Source organism: Poecilia reticulata, chromosome 22 (assembly GCF_904066995.2).
Source record: "Poecilia reticulata chromosome 22, P_reticulata-male-v2, whole genome shotgun sequence".
Lineage (NCBI taxonomy): Eukaryota > Metazoa > Chordata > Actinopteri > Cyprinodontiformes > Poeciliidae > Poecilia > Poecilia reticulata.
The window spans coordinates 598042-616647 of record NC_088851.1 but is presented as its reverse complement, the minus strand read 5'-3'; the positions used below and the strand labels follow the sequence as shown (position 1 = coordinate 616647).

The window sequence follows — 18606 nt, the reverse complement described above, 5'->3', positions numbered from 1 at the left end:
GCACTTGTTGACGGCTAGATTAAGTTCAGTGACTTAGATTTAAGTCCCAGGGTCATTATTTTAACACTCACCAGAGGAAAACACAAAGCCTCCCTATCTCTAGAATCATGTATGTTAACTTTACCATATTTAGGAGAACCAACAATAATCAAGACTGACACAATTAAACTCACTGTTCACATTTCTCATTGGAATTTTAGAATATAATTTTATTAAGCAAGCTTTAGCAGGGGCATATGACAAGCAGGTTAATTTCCCAAAGGTTATGAAAGAAGTAGAAATATAATAAAATCAAATTAAAATCAATCACATCCTATCCTTATTCTTATCCCTAACCTGTGTCACTAAGTTCACTGAGCGAGGCTTTGGGGGAAGCAGGTCAACTCAAACCCGATGGTTCTTGGTCTCGGCAGCTGTAATCTTTAGATGTCCTTGGTCAGAGTCTTTGTTCAGCCGGAGCAAAGTCCTCTTTCTGAAGAGAAGCGGAGCAAAACTGTACGTTGTCCTTATAACGTGCAGAATCTTTGTCATTAAATGACCCCCGTCTCTTTTCCAAGTCGGCTGCAACAGAGTTGAGAGCGTTGGGTAGAGGCAGAGGAGCTGGTCGGATCTGGAACCAGGGTCGGTGGCTGGTGGAACTAGTCCCTTCTTGGCGGCGTGAAGTCTTTGAGCTTCCCTCGGTCCCGGGGTGTGGTCCTCTGCTGGTCTTTAGCCTGCTTCCTCTTGTTGGCTCCTCTTCTGCACCGCGGACGAAGAACCCCTTTCCTCCCCTGTACTCCAGTTTTTAAGCCCTCTCAACTCAGGGCGGTCTACGGGGCAGGGCTGCGTTACTTTTAGAACCTTCCCACTGCGTCTCACTGTCTGTGGAAAGTCCCAACCTTCCCCAACTCTCCTATGACTCATTCATACCTCATTACCACATCTACGGTACTTCCCTTGTTTTCCGTTGACCATCTGTTTCTGATTCTGCCGCGCCCTCGCCCCCGCTCAGTAATGACTCATTCCACACAAACCTTAATTTCCCTAATGTATTATAACATTCAGCTGATTAAAAGTACAGAATATATATTTTTGATTATACATTACAGACATTCCTTCATTGGCATGTATTATTATTATTATTTTAAACCTGTTACAGCCACCACGGCACGTCGTCCTACTGTCACAGGATGGGATGTCCACTGCAGTGCTAGACAATATTTTATGGCGATGTTTTTTGTCTATAAGAAGTGATCAAAAATTATTGAAAAAGCTGTTTTTAAACAATTAAATAACTTCCTAACAATAACAAACTGCTTTGACTCCTTCCAGTCTGGTTTTTGTGCTCACCACAGCACAGGGGAGCTCAACACGTCGATCATGAAAGGTTTGGAGTCGATCTCTGCCACCAGGACGCTGAGTCAGCACTTCCTCTTCTGATAGGCTTATCAAAATATTCACTAAGATTCTGAACGTTTGTAGCTTCATTAAAAAATAATAATTATAAAAAGTTAACGAAACATGTTAAAATTAATAATCTCAGTAATTATTGTTTCAACAAGATGTTGCGCAATTCTGTGCGTTTCGGTTCCATTAACAAAAAAACCCAAAAAAAAAGCGACTCAAAGACCAACTGAGAGCAGAGCAGGAGTTTAAATCAGCTGCTCAACCACCGCTGTGTTCATGAGAGGATTATTAATAATCGAGAAATAAATACCAAGCCTGGAAACCTGATATGTAACGGACTGAATGTTGTGTTTTTAATATAATCTTTGCTCGGCTTAAGCGCAGGTGGTTTCCACGGCAACGTGTGTGCTTAAACGACAGAGAGAGAGAGAGAGAGAGAGAGAGAGAGAGAGAGAGGGGGGGGGAGATAAAGAGGGTAGGAGATGTTTCCAGTTGATCTCTGTTCGGGTTGTTTTACCTTTATTTACCTTTGCTGTGGCTCATCACACCTGCTGTAGTTCCTGAACGTTCAATAAACAACAAACTTGGACTAATTACCTGGTTCTTTGTGAGCATACGTCACAACAAACATCAAATGGGACAAATATATTTAATTAAGTTTTAACAAATTCTACCGCGATAATTATGTGATTAAATTAATTATATCCCGACTTCAGAAGATTTGCCTTTACCTTTATTGGGCTCTTTGGTTCCTCCTGTCAGTCTGTAGATTCTCATACTGAGAAAAACCAAATTTCAGATCCACCATGACTGACTGACCTGCTGACGTCAGGTTTACAACCAGCTTCTGACTGAGAAATATAATAAACATGAACAGTAAAATAAATAAATAAACTGAGAAATTCAGTGTATCTCACTTACTTCGGTTCAAATTGCGACAAACCCAATGAGTTGATTGACAGGTGCCATCGTGTCAGCTGAACAAGTGCGCGCGCCTGACATTCAAAGTGATGTGACGTCATCTCCCCACCCCACAGCTGTGTGAAGCTGACACCCCACCGCTGGTTCTCATGCACAAATTACCACATGAACATTTGGTTGTCATCTGTACTAATATCTTTAGTTAGTTAGTTTAACCTTTAGTTCACCAAGCCAAACATTAAGAACAATTTCTTATGCACAATGTTAAGCTGAAAGTGTTAAAACATTTTTAAAACATTTAGTCTGGTATCCAAAATGTGCAAAAGGTGAACTTATATTTAGTTATATTAATATAGATACATTTTATTACATTTATCTAGCCTATTAGGAATGTAAATAGGCATTTATGATCTAATAATAAAAACAAAAAAAATTCTGAATTAATCAAACTGCTTTTTTGTTTTAGCAATAAATAAGTGAACACATATCGTTTTTATATTATCAGTCAATACATTTTTTATTTTAAAAAATCAGTTTATATCTAACTTCAGCAAAGTAGAATAACGTAATTTAAACATAAAGAAGTTTCACCTTTATTTTAAAAGTCAAACAATTCTTATAATTTTTTTTATGACCACACAAGATTTATATTGCCACGAACCTCACACCATCTCCATCAGTCTCATAAAATAGAACATATCAAAAGTCCATGAGATGTGTGTAGGGCCCGTTAGTGTCCAGCTGAAGCACCTGTCTCTGTCCATATGTTCCATGTCTCACAGTCACCTCAGCTTCCCTCCCCGTCTCTCCAGCAGCAGCCATCAGTTGTTTCTCACACAACGAGATGAAGGAACTGTAAAGCTTCAGTCCATCCTCTTTGCTGATGTTATTGTGGTACTGCATGCCTTTCCCTTTGGTTTTTCCACCCAGCGTGGCCTGAGGGACGATCAGCAGGCTACCAGGAAGCTCCAACACGGAAACCCTCTTTCCAGAAGGCAGCTCACACAACCGCAGGTTCAGCAGCGTGGACACTGACAGGAGGAGGAAGAACATGGGATTTATAGAGACTTTTACATTTCTTAAAGGTTCAAATTTGGTTTAAAAAAAGAAAACTAACCCATCTTAGGCAGGATGTCATCTGTGGCTCCCTTGAAGAAGCAGATGTAGATCACCATTCCTCTGTTGATCTGAAGATTAGCCAGGGTAATTCAGATGTTTGATAATATTCAGATGTTTCTATGGCGGCACACAGAGGTGCAGCGGCATCTCGAGCTCCAGGCTGCTTTGGGCACAAGTTCAGTGCCAATTTTTCAGTTGACGTACAGCTGAGCTGATTGCCATGGGAGACAATCCCATTGTTAATATACCACAGAGACTGAAATCCACACTTGGTAGGATTTCAGGCTCCTGAGGACAATGGACTGGCACAGCAGAGTGTGAAGAGCAGCGGTCAAATAGAAACCGATTCGTTACAAATGAGCACAGAGATGAAGAACTGTGCTGTTCTTTGCCTAACAGAAACCTGACTTAACATTATGCCAGATTCAGCCTTCCTGATCAATGGTGTTCAGTTATTCTGAGCCAGTCGTGACCACCACTCGGTAAAAGCACATGGAGGAGGATGGATCATGTGACTGAGCTTCAAGATGGTGGCATAGTTAACGCCAGGGACAGTGATCCAACTTTCCTTTAAAAACCTGTGTTCAGAATATACAACACTGATATTCATCTGATACAAATAAGAGACAGTTTATAATACACACACACACACATACATGGGTATAGAGCCTTAGCTCCTCTTTTTACCAGATCACACAGATAAGTTTGTACAAACTGACAGAGGCACTGCTGCAGATTACAAAGAGTTTATTGAATTCACAAATTTTTCCTGACCAAGAATAGTAACGATTTATTTTATTATACGAAGTGACCACACTAAAAGTGGGAGTTTATGCTGGCCCTGGGATCCTTAAAGCTGAAAAATAGTTAAAATCCAATTAAATAAAATTAGACTGCTTGGGTGAGGAATAATAAAGAAAACACAAATACAACTAAATGCACCCAAGTGTTCCCCAACAAAAACACACTTGCACAAAAATCCCTGGTGAATACATTAAAGAAAAAAACTCTCCTTCCACTAGTCTCCTCAACCTAAATAAAATAGCACAGGTCCCTGTTTAAAACAAGCCACAGGGCTGGACAATAGAAACCCCCCTTCCCTAAACAAAACCAAAAAAAGAAGGTTCTTTTAACCAACAATAACTATCCAAAAATAAGTAAACTAAAACAATGCTGAAACTGAAACAAATTAAAAGCTGAAACAATAGCAGGCCAACCTACACACAGGAGATCTAGTTAGACAACCACTTTAATACAGATAATGAGAAACTCTTAGCCTTCTCTAAAGTGAAACTGGTCAATTTCGCTCTGTACGTCAGTATAAGTACATTACCTAAAACAATCAAGTTGAGGAATCAGAAATAATTCTAAACCACCTCGAGAGCAATGTAAAAAAAGAAAAACCTCTCTGCAAAAATCAGCCTGGGATCTGCTCTCCTCAGCGATCTACCTGCTTTTAACCCGTCTCCCTAACAACCAGCTGCTCCGTCACAGTGTCTCCATATATGGACAAGAGGAAGAGAGCGCAGCAGCACACATTCAGGACAAGGTTACATATATATACACTCACTTTTGTTGCCGGTAGACATTAATAGCTGTATAGTTATTTTGAGGGAAGAATACATTTACACTGTTATATAACCTACAGACTGCTTTTCATTGTGTGAAAGTGTCATTTTGTCAGTGTTGTCCCATGAAAAGATATAAATATCTGCAGAAATGTGAAGGGTGTACTCACTTCATAGTTATGTTCATAATAATAAACCTCAAAATTCTTCAAATAAATGGTATTTTAATGAATACAATTGCAATACAACTGCACATTCTATTTCAAAGCAAAAAAGTGGAAAAAGTAATTGAATATTAAAATATTTTACAGAAAGTCAAGAAATACACTGTTCAGAAGAATAGCAGTGTTGACATCTTTCTTTACAAACTCAAAAATAAACTATATAAACTAAGAAATGCTGGAAGATTCATCTTTCCTGAGAATCAAACTAATATTTAGTTACATAACCACGGTTTCTGATAACCGTTTCACATCTGTGGTCCATGGAGTTGACCAACTTCTGGCACCGGTCAGCATGTTCTGCAGCCCAGGACAACTGTACTATGTTCCACAATTCCTCTGTATTTCTTGGATTTGCCTCATGAACAGCATTTTTTTTTATCTCAGCCCACAAGTTTTCTATGGGATTAAGGTCTGGGGATTGTGCTGGCCACGCCATTACTTGAATTCTGTTTGTCTGATGACTTTTCTTGATTTATGGTGTGTTTGGGGTCATTGTCTTGTTGAAACATCCATTTCAAGGACATTTCCTCTTCAGCATACGGCAATATGACTTCTTCCAGTATTCTGGTAAACTCAAACTGGTCCATGAATCCCTGGTATGTGATAAATGGGACCAACCCCACAGTATGAGAAACCTCCCCATATCATGATGCTTCAACCACCGTGCTTTATCGTCTTCAGTGTGTACTGTGGCTTGAATTCAGAGTTTGCAGGATGTCTGACAAACTGTTTGTGGCCCTTTGAACCAAAAAGAACAATTTTACTTTCATCAGTCCCCGAAATATTACGGCAATTCTTTTTAGGCCAGTCAATATATTCTTTGGAAAACTGTAGCTGCTTCAGCACGACATTTTTTAACAATGGGACTTTGCGGGGGCTTCTTACTGGTCAGTGGCGCAAAACGTGGGTATGCAGGGTATGCAACGCATAGGGGCGCAGCACCAGAGGGGGCGCCAAAACCCCGTCTGGAGGACGATGATGTTTTCCCGTACACTTCTGTGCGCCTTACGCTCCTTCATCTCGCGCACATAACGAGGTAAATGTAGCGAGTTTTACCCTTCACGCATCGTCGCCTGGGGGAGGGGGGGGGGGGGGGGCTGAGTGAGCGTCGCTCCTTCACCCTGACGTTCCTTCCCTCGGTCGGGGGGAGGGGGGCGCGCCAATCTATGTTTTTGCATCCACCTGAATAATGTGCAGTTGCGCCACTGTTGCTGGTAGCTTGGTTTCAGATAGATATTGTGTGATTGTTGCAGTACTCACAGCCAATCGCAGATCTTCTTTGATCCTCCTGGAGCTGATCACTGGCTGAGCCTTTGTCATTTTGTTATTCTCTGATCTAGTCGAATAGTTGTTTTCTTTTTCTTCCTCGACTTTCTGGTTTTGGCTGCCATTTTAAAGCATTTTATACTATTTTAGCTGAATCATTTTCTACACTTCTTTGTTTTTCCTTCTTTTGTGAATTTTTTGATCAAAGAACGCTTTTCTTCTGAACAGACACACATTACTCAACAGCACAACCAGCAGCGTCAGTTGCTTTGATCCTTAAATAAAGGTCACCTATTTAATAACTGTTTTTTTCACATAAGCAATAACCTCACTAATTGAACTCAGCACTGCTGTTTTTTTGAACACGCCCCTTTCAGTACATGATTCAGTTTCACTGAATCAGCAGAATGCATATCATGCCTGTTTGGTCTGTAGGTTTTCTATACATTTACTAAACCTTCTAAAAACTTCATGCAGTGAAAAAGTTGAAATTCAAACAAAAACAGTTTATAACACAACTGTGTTATAAACTGTCATTTATATAATTATAAATTATTTATATACTAAATAAATTATAAACTAATTTATTTAGTAATATCAATACATATTTAGACATATACAAAATAATACATATATGTTATAGAGAAACAAAGATGATTAAATAATTATAATATTTATTATACTAAATTTAAAAAAATTCTCTCTCTCTACCAGAGGCCTAGAAGCTTGAGGTTCTCCTCCAGTATCTTGGCTGTGCCTAGAACTGCACATTTCTGGACTGAGATGTCTGATGTTGTTCCTGGGATCTGTTTGAGCCACTGCTCCAGTTTGGGGGTGACTGACTGCCCCGAGGGCCCCGATGACCACAGGCACCACTGTGGTCTTCACCTTCCAGGTCTTTTCCAGTTCCTCCCTGAGGTCCTGGTATTTCTCCAGTTTCTCATGCTCCTTCTTCCTGATGTTGTAATCACTTGGTATTGCTACATCCACCACAACGGCTTTCCTCTGTTCTTTATCCACCACCACAATGTCCGGTTGGTTCTCCATTACCATCTTGTCTGTCTGGATCTGGAAGTCCCACAAGATCTTAGCTCGGTCATTCTCCACCACTTTTGGGGGTTTTTCCCCACTTTGATCTCGGGGCTTCCAGTCCATATTCTGCACAGATGTTCCTGTACACTATGCCATGCCAGTTTAAACTTTGAACTATTTGCAAAACGACTGAGCTCTGCAACATTAAAACATGGATAGAACTGTAACTACATTAATCATAACTCTTCTTCTCTTCAGTGTTTGTCAGTTTCTGGTGGTGCAGCTCTGTGCTGCCTTCAGGAGAATGGGACATCAGAGTATCATCCATAAAACTTCACCCACATGGCATTTATTGTTCAAACCAGAGCTTTCAGTGGAAAAACTAAAGTTCCAGGTCCTTTTAATGCCATACAAATATGAGACAGAAACATGGATTATATCTTTATATAGACCTGTCTATTGATTTATAGATTAATAGTTTTACTGGACAGAAATGACAAAGAACAAATCTGGATCTTAAATCCTAATGAGTCAAATTGAAAGTGTCATGGAGTCATCAGCCTCATGACATTAACACTGACGTGAAAAATTATATTGAAGAAATATAAATAAGTGATAAGTTATTTACTGTTATGGTCTGTAAGATATATTTATTCTCAGTACTAGATGTGGTCTCAACAAACTCATGGCACTTCAACAATATTATTTTACCTTTTATCTGGAAATAGTGTCTGTTTATTCTTGCCATACAGTCTCTGTATTAATTATTGCTAGAAAGGTCTTGCCATACCAGTTTATTCCTCTGTATTTACTTTAGTTTCTTAGTTTATTCTTTCATTTTGTTCTTCATTCATTTCCATTTAGTTTCCTTTGATTAGTATTATCCTCTCCTGGTTTATTGCTATGTCCACTTTAGTTTCTGTCCTGTTGTTACATTTATTTAATCATTTATTGACCACCAGTAATCTTCACTCATCACCTGCTGCGCCGCCTAATCGTCATGTGTTTCACATCATGTGTTGATTTTTCACTGTTCAGCATCAGATTCTCTGTTTTTATGCCATAATTCACATGTAGTTCGTCGCTCCGTTTTATGACCCGCTACTCCTGTTTCAGAGCTCTTTTTTTTTGTTGTTTTTTTTTACCCAGCATGGGGCAGGGCGGTCGGGAACCGTATCGATGGGGAAAAGGCAGACTGACATAAACCTTTTAAAACAACAAAAACAATTTCTGTATTCTGATTATTGAAGTTTAAAAGTGCTGTGGTACCGTTATATCACACCCATTTCATAACGGACCACTTACAGCACCGTGTTAACGCTATAAAATAAACGCTACAAAATACAGTTTTAGCAAGTTGCTCAAAGTCTAAACTGGTATTGTTGTGATTGTAAGGTGTAAAGTTTACCATTGACCAAACGCCCCCCAAAGGAATCCCAGCGCCCCCTTTTGTAAAAGTTTCCGCCAACTTCCCGTCTTGTCCCCTTTCCTCTAGCCATGCCCAGCGCCACTTGTTTTTAATTCCTTTCTCAAGTAAACGTGTTTCTTTACCGGGTCAGACAAACTCCATCTTCTTTCATATCGCATTTGATTTAATCACCAAACCGAACGCATGCGCTTCTTTTCTACAAACCATTTTACAGTCATTGGTCAAGAACACGGGAGCTGGAATTCTGATTGGCAGACATCTTTGTAGACAGAGCTCTTTAAGCCCGGAGACTACAGTTTGGTTGCGGCGGACCGTTTGGTCAAAAGCCGGAAATCCGGCCCCCAGCTGGAGCTCTTTAAGCCCTGCAGTTAACAGTATAACCTGAAATCTCGCCAAATGACTGAATAAGGTCTAGGAGAATTGGCACTGACTGCTCAGGATGTGATACAAAAACGACAACATCATCAGCATACAATGAAATGTGATGGTCAATGTTTCCCAATTAAATTGGTTTGATTAGGGAGTGTTCTCTAATACTAATGGCAAGGGGCTCCATAGCGACCACAAAAAGCAGAGGACTAAGGGGGCAACCCTGACGGGTTCCCCGATGCAGTAGAAAGGGCTCTGACTTGTCCTGGTTTGTGAGGACAGAGGCAGATGGTTGAGCATACATTGTTTTGATCCATGACACAAATTTACTACCAAACCCAAATTCCTCAAGTACAGTCAGAATGTAAGGCCATTTCAATTGGTCAAATGCCTTTTCAGCATCCAGGCAAAGAACAGCTCCCTTAAACTTACTGTCAAATTTATGATACATAATGTTCATTAACCGTCTGATATTAAAAAATGAAAACCTTTAGGGACAAAGCCCGTTTGGTCCGGATGAACAATAGAAGAGATATGTTTATTTAGCCTATTTGCCAGTACTATAGCGAATATTTTAATGTCAGAATTCAATAATGAAATAGGACGACATGATGAAAGCTCTGTCTCCTCCCTGCCTTCTTTATGTAGTAATGTTATATTAGCTTCAGACATAGTAGGGGAAATTTTCCTGAGTCCAGAGAGTGAACGAACATCCTCTGGAGGAGAGGAGTAATCTTCTGGGCTTATCTTTTATAGAGCTCAGTTCCAGAACCATCTGGTCCTGGGGCTTTGGCATTGGGAAATGATTTGATTACATCAACAATCTCTTCCACAGTGATGTCTGCGTTGAGAGCCTCTTCACTCATCTGTGGGAGATTTAGATCTTTAAGCCAGTTTGAGATATTTCCTTTTGCTTTGGACATGTATAGTTGTTCATAATATTCCTTAAATGAGTCATTTATGTTTCTTGGTTCAATTATAATTTTTCCTGCCTTGGACTTAATTTTATGTATTGCCCTGTTGGCCTGCAAGCCAGCAGTTTCTGGGGCTCATCACTCAGCTCAAAGTGCTTCTGCTTAATTTTAAACATCTGATCAAGCTTTCACGGTGTCCGTAGTTCCCCAGATAAGCTCGCCGAACAAGCGCGTGCTTTCTCAGTGCTCATCACGAGCACGCGCGTATTGTATTGCTTCTACAATCCTGACTGGATATCAGTTCTTTATCTATTGGAAAAAGTCTGTAATTATTTACCGTTTCAATGAAAATGCGTCTAAACGTTTTCTTTAGGTAAATATTAGGATTTCATTCCCTTACATCTAAATATTGCTTCATATTTGTACCTGGACGTATTGAGCCTCCAGCTGTTCATCCGCTTCTTGAACCTGCAGTCTGGCGTGTAAACACTGCTGCAGCACCGTCCGAGCCAGTCCGCCGCCTTTTTCTGCCATTTTTCACCTTCTTTTACTTGTCAGATCTCAGAGTAGAAAACTGAGGGCACACTCTTCTTCTTTTTCTTCTTCTTCTTCCTCCGCCTTAGATTTTAACGGCAGCTTGCATCCATTATTGTTGCACTACTGCCATCTGTTGGATGCTAATACTTATTCCTCAGATTCTCCTAATGAGCCCGGTACTTAAAAAAACAAAACAAAACAAAATAGCTTCCCTTTTCCTTCATTACTATTTAACTGAGCAACCACATTCTCAAATTTCAATTCCCTTTTAAAACTCATTTCCATATTCAGTAATCTTCTGTGATTCACATATGATTCACATTCACATACAGCTAACAAAAACATGTTCCATCGTTTCTACAGTATCACACCAACTACATAAACCAGTAAGATGTTTCCCCATCTTAAAGAGTTCCACTTAAAAAACTGTGCCTGGTTCTTATTCTCTTATAGTTATCTCCTCCCTCCTGTTTATTCCTCTAATCCTTATGACAACAATTGTTTTTTGTATCCTATACAAATGCCTTCAATTTATTTCATTATCCCACCTAATATTCCATAACGTCTTACTTTCTCTCCAAACTACACTATTATGGGGTTCCATTTTTGTCAAAAATAAGTAGAAGTCATATGTGTAGATGCTGTTGGTCTATGTCGATGCTATGTGACTTTGGTTGATGTCTATGGTCTTAGTGCTTTATGGATATGTTGCTGTTGCATGTAGATATTGCATATGTAGGTGATGCAATGTTAGATATTGCATATCTATGCTGTATATGTGTTTTCTGCATATGTCTATGTTGCATATGTGTTCATTGTATATGTACATGTTTCATATGTTATGTCTCTAGCTGCATCGTGATTATTGCTCACTGTCATCTTGTCAATTCATCTGCAGTAAAGCAGCAAACCCTTTGCAGTTGTTTTTTTATGTAACTTCTGTGATTGGTCAATGTCGTTGGTCCATGCTGTTTGTTCCGATTAGAGGTCTTGAAATTATTGGTTTGAGGAGGCAATCTGTCTTTAAGGCTGTCCAAAGCGATATTAAAATATCCCCCATCACTATCAATGCATTTGAATAAACAGAAAGAAAGTGTGAGAGAATGGACTCTAAGGCAGTAAGCAATATATCATTATCACATTTTAAATGATATCCATATAAATTGACTAGCAAGATTATAGTCTCACCGACGTCAATAATTAAAATTAAAAAATGACCTTTGGGATCACCCTCAGAGTGTAATACCAGTAATAATATCAGTACCAGCAGCTCTTTCTGAGCCATGTGAAAACCAAATGTCATTGCCCCATTGAGCTTTTCATAACTGTACGTCATCCTTAACAGTGCCTCCTGGAAAAAAGAAAAATCAGGTTTTTGCTGCTTTGCAAATAAAAATAAAGCTTTGCGTTTTATATTCTGTCTCAACCCCCTGGCATTAAGAGAAAAAAATGAAAATGACAATGTAACAAAAGTACAAAGAACAAGTACTATAAAACGTAGGGAAATTAGAGAACTAGAAGTACTAGAGAAATGTAAGGGCAAATCACTATCCCTTAATAAATGAAAGCACTAAGATTCTATAACTTAGTGTTAAACAATAACTTAGTGTTCTAAAACCCCAATGACTAAAGTAACAAGCAATAGTCCATATTGAATCACCTCAAAGTTAGGTCTTCAGAAGGCCTCAGTAAATTGCTTGGAGAAAAAGGAACTGAGTGTGGAATACAATGTGAGGTAATCAGTCCACACAGAGCAATGAAAGAAACGTGTATATTGTCAGAGTGAATCATCAAGTTGACATCTCAGAAGAAGTCGACTGAAGTTTAGGTATGGGAAGTCACATCAGCAGAGGATATATCCAGAAGGAAGCGATCAGGCTGCTCCAAACGTACCTCCTTTCCATTATTAAGAGAATAAAAAATCATTAAGTTCTGGCTCGTTATATTCTCTTGTGCTCCCAGATTCAATGATTCCATGCGTGGAAACAAACGCCACACAGAGTTAAAAATCAGAGCTCCGCGTCATGCATTTTCAGTATTCCATCATTTAAAAATATAAAATCCCATCGACAACACACACTTCAAACATACTAAAACAGACATTCATTTACCTGAGATAAGTAGAAAAGAAGAAGAAAGAAAGACAGGAAAAAGGCAAAAAACATGTTTGTTGGAGATTGCCATGCGGGTGCAAATAGCAAATCTGATTCATTTTATTCAAAAGGGTGTTTTCTTTGTTTTAATTTATGCAATTATGCGATTAAGGCATGTTGTTCTCCTTGTATGGATAGACCCGGTTTCAAATTACTCAGTTTGGGCAATTTTATTACCGTCTGAGACCTGTTTCATTTCAGGCTACGGTGCTTCTCTGTCTAGACAAGGGAGACCAAAGGTTATTTCAAACAAGAATCTATCATGTATGTTTTGAAGCCTGGAGTTTCTCAAGTTCTCCAATTGAATGAAAGATTCTTGTTTTTAACCAGAGTTCACCAAAACGTTATCTTGTTTTATTGCCTTACCGAGCAGCCATCCAAACACAGGTCTTTGCAATAAAAGTTTTGTTACCATTGCTTCAAATGTGGACAAAGTGGGCATCTATCACGTGGGTGTAGATTTGTTAAAAACACATCAGATAGGCCCGGAGAAGCAGATATGTCTGTGAGCAGTGTGACATCTGTACAGGAGATGACAAAAAGGAAAGTGACCAAACAGAAAATGGACACAAGCTTACCACTGACATCACACACCATTCAGAACCTAAGTGTATGGAAGGAATGAGACACGCAGCACCTGAGTGGAATGAGAGTGTTAGTATCAACCTCCTCTCTCCATCACAAAGAGACAAACTGCTCAACTTGATTGGAAAGAAGTGTACCATCATCTGCCTGCTGGATGGGGTGGAAACCAGAGCTCTATGGGATACTGGATCACAGGTCTGCCTCATGAGTGAGAAGTGGAGAAAGCAGAATCCCCCCCATGTTACTATCAGAAGCCTCACTGAAATTATTGGACCTGGAATATTGGATGGAAGAGCAGTAAATAAGACACCAATCCCTTTTATTGGCTGGGTTGAGGTCAAATTTAAATTACCATCAGCGAGTCAAACACAGCTAGAGCTCTGGGTGCCAGTTGTAGTTGCTAAAGAGAATGCGGTGGGAGAAGAACCAATCATTGGTTACAATGTGATTGAATACCTATTGAGAATGGGTGTAGATCCTACCCCCATCATTACAGAAGCTGTTAGTACAGCATTTTCTATTGAAAATAGGAAGGCAGAGGTATTTCTAAAAGTCATGAGAAATATGAATGGGGATCAGGGCATTAGTACTGTTAAAGCATCAAGAGAGAACCTCATTATTCCAGATGAGGCCAGATGAGGATGGTGAAGTGCAGTACACGAGCTGGTCCGCTCGCAGGTCAGCAAGGAGTCCTGTTTGAACCTCTGTCACAGTCGCAGCTACCAGAAGGACTAAGGGTTAAAGAAGGAATAGTGTGCCTACAGCAGAGTTCCTGGTCCTGCTTCAGAATCCCAGTGAACAATGATACTGCTCATGACATTATTTTACCCTCCAAAAGTAAAGTAGGTCAAATCCAAGCAGTAAAAGCAATGTATGTGGCACCAATGGAATCAACAGAAGTAAATGAAATAGACATCAAATTTCAGTTGTAAAAAGGGAACTCCAATGGAATCAGAGAGCAAAGGGGAAGAAAAGGAGAACCAAAGCAGGGCTGGAAGTGAAGATCGTTGGGATCCACCAGTTCCCATCAGCCACCTTTCCCCAGCACAACAGCAGTTGGTGAAACAACTACTTCGAGAGGAGTGTGCAGCCTTCTCTCATGATGATTATGATGTTGGAACCATCCCCTCACTGCAGCTCAAAATCCGATTACAAGATCCCACACCAGTGACCAGAACATATATATCTGTTCCAAAACCACTGCACAATGAGGTGAAAGAATATCTTGAAGATTTGTTAAATAGGGGCTGGATAACAAAGTCTAAGTCAAACTACTCTAGCCTGATAGTCTGTGTGCGTAAAAGGGATGGTAGTCTCAGACTGTGCTGTGATTACAGAGAGTTGAATAAGAAGTCTCTACCAGACCGTCATCCCATTCCCCGCATACAGGACATGCTAAACAGCCTGATTGGAAGTTCTTGGTTTTCTGTCATTGACCAGAAAACCAAGATTCACCAGGGCTTCCTAGAAGAATTAAGTCGGCCGCTCACTGCATTTATCACGCCATGGGGTCTGTATGAATGGGTGAGAATACCATTTGGATTATCATCAGCACCAGCAGTTTCATAGGTCCATGGAAGAGTGCCTGGCTGGGCTACGTGATGAGGTGTGTTTGCCTTACCTGGATGATAATTTGGTGCACTCTAAAACATTTGAAGACCACTTGACTCATCTTAGAAGTGTATTGCAGCATTACCAGGAAACAGAATCATCTCATCGAGAGTCAGCGGAGGCACCAGAGTTCCACCCACACGAGGACATGCAAAAGGACTGCATAGCTGATGGTGGTGGACCAGAGCAGCAACCAACTCTTGGTGAGGACGTGGATGCAACACTAGAAGATGACTTTCATCCAGAGAACATGAACAGTGGAGATGAGTCTCACCAGTCAGCTGCCAGTGACAAAGAAGAGGCTGACACATCACCCCACAGGGTGAGAAGGTATCCTTTTCGAACAAGAAAACCTATGTTAAGATTTAATTACCATAATCTGGGACAGCCTTTTATGTGATGTGAATAAGTTAGAATGATTTGCATGATTAACTACTTTTGATGTATTTTAGTTAGAAAGATATGAGTACCCATAGTATCTGTTTTAGCATGTTTTTGAAGGTAGAGTTTACTTTTAAGTTAAAGTACCTTACTCTCAGAAGAGATTGCAGATATTTACGCTACTGGCCGATCAAGTGGTGGATTGTCATCGTGTACAATGACATCGACTGCAACAATGTGACCTTAATAGGAGATACATGTCATATTTTGGACTGGATACAGCATAGCATCTCTTTGAACATTCATTCTGACTCCTTCTTAGAAGAACTCTGCATGATTGTAAAGCATCAAAACAACATGTTTGCTGATTTATTTGCTGTAAAGCTAGGGTACCCGAATGTCGGGACGACATTCATTTTTGAGGGGAGAGTGTGACAGAATGGACATCAGAAGTAATGATACCCCCTTCCTTTCCTTTTTTGTTTATTTGCTTTCATTTTTCTTGTGCTGGCTGCACTTCTCTTGCTGAGAGGTGCTGTAATGCAGTGACAACGGTTCGCCACCAGTGGGCATATAGAGCACGGTGAGCAGCACTCCTGACTCAGCGAGCCAACGGCAATGAAGCGCAGTAGCGGCTGGTCAGCGAAGGCGCTCACTGTCGCTCTCCTGTTTCAACAGTGTTCATCGAAATAAAAGAACTTGCGCAACACCACACTGATTAATTTTTAAGTGTGCAACAATAAGAATCGGTGTTCCACCGAGTCAAAGGCCTTATGAAAGTCAAGGAAAAGAATAAAGCCATCATCTTTAATCACGTCTCTATATTCAATCAGGTCCTTTACCAGTCTAATGTTGTTGTGGATTGATCTTCATTTTTAGAAGCCAGACTGTGATTCAGCTATAATGTTTGAGATTCCTGTTTGGAGACGTATGGTAAATATGTTAGTAATTTCTAATCTGAATTCCTGAGTGTAATAGTTTTTCTATTCTCAATCAATCTTGGGTCCTTGTCTGGTTTTGGGATACATACAATAAGTCCTTGTTTCATTGTAGTAGGTATAGTATGATTTTTAAAAATATCTGTAAAAACTTGATGTAGTAATATTTTTATGTCTTCCCTAAAGTGTTTATAAAAGTTTCCTGTGAGTCCATCTGAGCCTGGTGCTTTGTTTAATGATTAGCGATGAACAGCCTTATCAAGTTCCTCAACTTTAATGTTGTTGTCACAAGTTTGTTTGAAATTATCTTCTATTTTAGGGATAAATGTTTCAATTTTTTTTAAAAAGGTAAGAGATTTTTGTTCTGAGAATTTGGAGGTATACAAGTTGTTATAGAATTTAAAAATCTCTGTTGATATTAAGTTTGTGTCATTGGTTTCAACATTATCTACTATTAAGGAGTTAATAGAATTGTGTTGTCTTCTTTTTTCCAAATTACAAAAGTAAGCAGTGTTTTTTTTCTCCTTCCTTATCCATCTCGCTCTTGATCTAACAAAAGCTCCTTTAGCCCTTTGAATGTAAATTTTATCTAGCTTAGGTTGGAGGAGTTGTACTTTTTGTGTGTCTTCACACAAAAAGTTAGGTTTATTGCAATATAGGTTAAGTTGTTGTATAATACCAAGTTCTTTTTTTGGAGATCTTTTTTAATTTGTTTACTGAATGAGATAGAAAATTGTCTGATCTTATACTTTAGGAATTCCCATTTTTGAACAGGACTATTTAAATCTTCAGAGTCCTTTATATTTTGGATTAATTCTTTGATATTTTGGCAGTAAGTGTCATTTTTAAGAAGACTGTAGTTAAATTTCCAATATTTACTTGTGCCTGGTTTCCAGTTTTGAGGTTTCATTTGTATGGAAATAAGGCAATGGTCAGTCAACGGTGCAGCAGAAATATCCGAGTTGGTTTCATTGGTTAGTAATTCATTTGTTACAAGCCAGTGATCAAGTCTTGATTTGCTATTTTGAACCAGACCATGAAAATGTTACACAATTGGGATTAAGATGACGCCACACGTCAACTAGATTTTGTTCATTACAAAAATTGTTAAATGTTTTGTTTGGGTAACTTGAGTTATGTTTAGAAGGCCACTTATCATAAAATTCATCTGGAACAAGGTTGAGATCTCCACCAATTATAACATTGTTGAGTAAAATGATTTTAGCTGGTCTAGATGTAAGGCTATTTCTTCTAGAAATAATTTGTTTTGGTTTAGATTATTATAACCATATATGTTTAATAAAATAAGCATTAAGTTATCTAAACAGACAGTGAGAGATAACCAGTGGCCATTTTCATCCATTTTAATTGAGATCATTTGACCCTGGAAGTTTTTTAAAAGAATAGCGACCCCTGCTGACCTTGAAGAGCCATGACAAAAATAAGCTTCATCTCCCCATTGTTTAGATCAAAAGATGTTATCTTCTTGTTTCGAATGAGTTTCCTGTAAGAATATATTTGCATTTTTCCCTTTACAAAATAAAAATAAACTATTCCTTTTAGTCAAATCTCTTAGGCCCCTTGCATTAACAGAAATAAGAGAAAGTTCACTTTTCAAGTTAAACATAACAGATTAATAAAATAAAGTAAAACAGTATTGAATGGGTTTTACCTGAGAGGAAACTGAACTTTAGGTAGCAAAAACTCCTGAACTAATAAAATTATCTGAAGTCAGAAATGATCATGAAGAACTATGAGCCCCTAAGGAGTAACTCGTTGTCTGTTGATAAAGGCATATGGGCCTTTGAACAGCTTTTATTCCAGCTTTCCGTGCTTGCTCTACTTTGGGCCACACAGCCAGTCGTGCTTCACGGTCTTCTTTGGTGAGATCCTCAGAGAAACGGATGTTGAGCTCCCTGCAGATGGGGTGATGTTTAGTGGATCACCAGAGTTCATCCCTGAAGATCCGACCTGTAAACTGCACAATGATCTGCCGTGGGCGGTTGGTGTTGTTCGGGCCAAGACGGTGCACAGTGTCGAGAATAATGTCCATCTTCTCTTTCCAGTGTGGCATAATCTGCTTAATGAGATTCGCGACTTTCTGTCTTGTGTCTTCCTCCTTTTCCTCTTTTAAGCCGTTGATGCGCAGATTCCATCTTCTTTTATAGCTTAT

The 18606-nt window shown here is 39.3% G+C and overlaps 1 protein-coding gene and 1 long non-coding RNA gene across 2 annotated transcripts; one reads left to right on the top strand and one right to left on the bottom strand.

Annotated features, from left to right (window-relative positions):
- Nucleotides 1-2884: 2884 nt before the first annotated feature.
- Nucleotides 2885-10836, bottom strand: dtd2 (D-aminoacyl-tRNA deacylase 2). Its single transcript, XM_008398630.3, has 3 exons — nt 10655-10836; nt 3425-3494; nt 2885-3338 (listed from the first exon to the last, which is right to left on the bottom strand). The coding sequence occupies exons 1-3, from the start codon at nt 10760-10762 to the stop codon at nt 3007-3009; spliced, it is 510 nt and encodes a 169-aa protein (XP_008396852.1). The 5' UTR covers nt 10763-10836; the 3' UTR covers nt 2885-3006.
- On the top strand, nt 10822-16646 carry LOC145549962 (uncharacterized). Its single transcript, XR_014085764.1, has 2 exons — nt 10822-15109; nt 15194-16646. It is a non-coding gene; the product is annotated as an uncharacterized LOC145549962 (long non-coding RNA).
- Nucleotides 16647-18606: the final 1960 nt, after the last annotated feature.

Coding starts and splice junctions, on each gene's coding strand:
- dtd2 (XM_008398630.3), bottom strand. CDS start 10,762: ATGGCAGAAAAAGGCGGCGGACTGGCTCGGACGGTGCTGCAGCAGTGT. Junction 3,495..10,654: donor TGGAGGCTCAATACGTCCAG/GTACAAATATGA, acceptor GCTAATCTTCAG/ATCAACAGAGGAATGGTGAT. Junction 3,339..3,424: donor TGACATCCTGCCTAAGATGG/GTTAGTTTTCTT, acceptor TCCTCCTGTCAG/TGTCCACGCTGCTGAACCTG.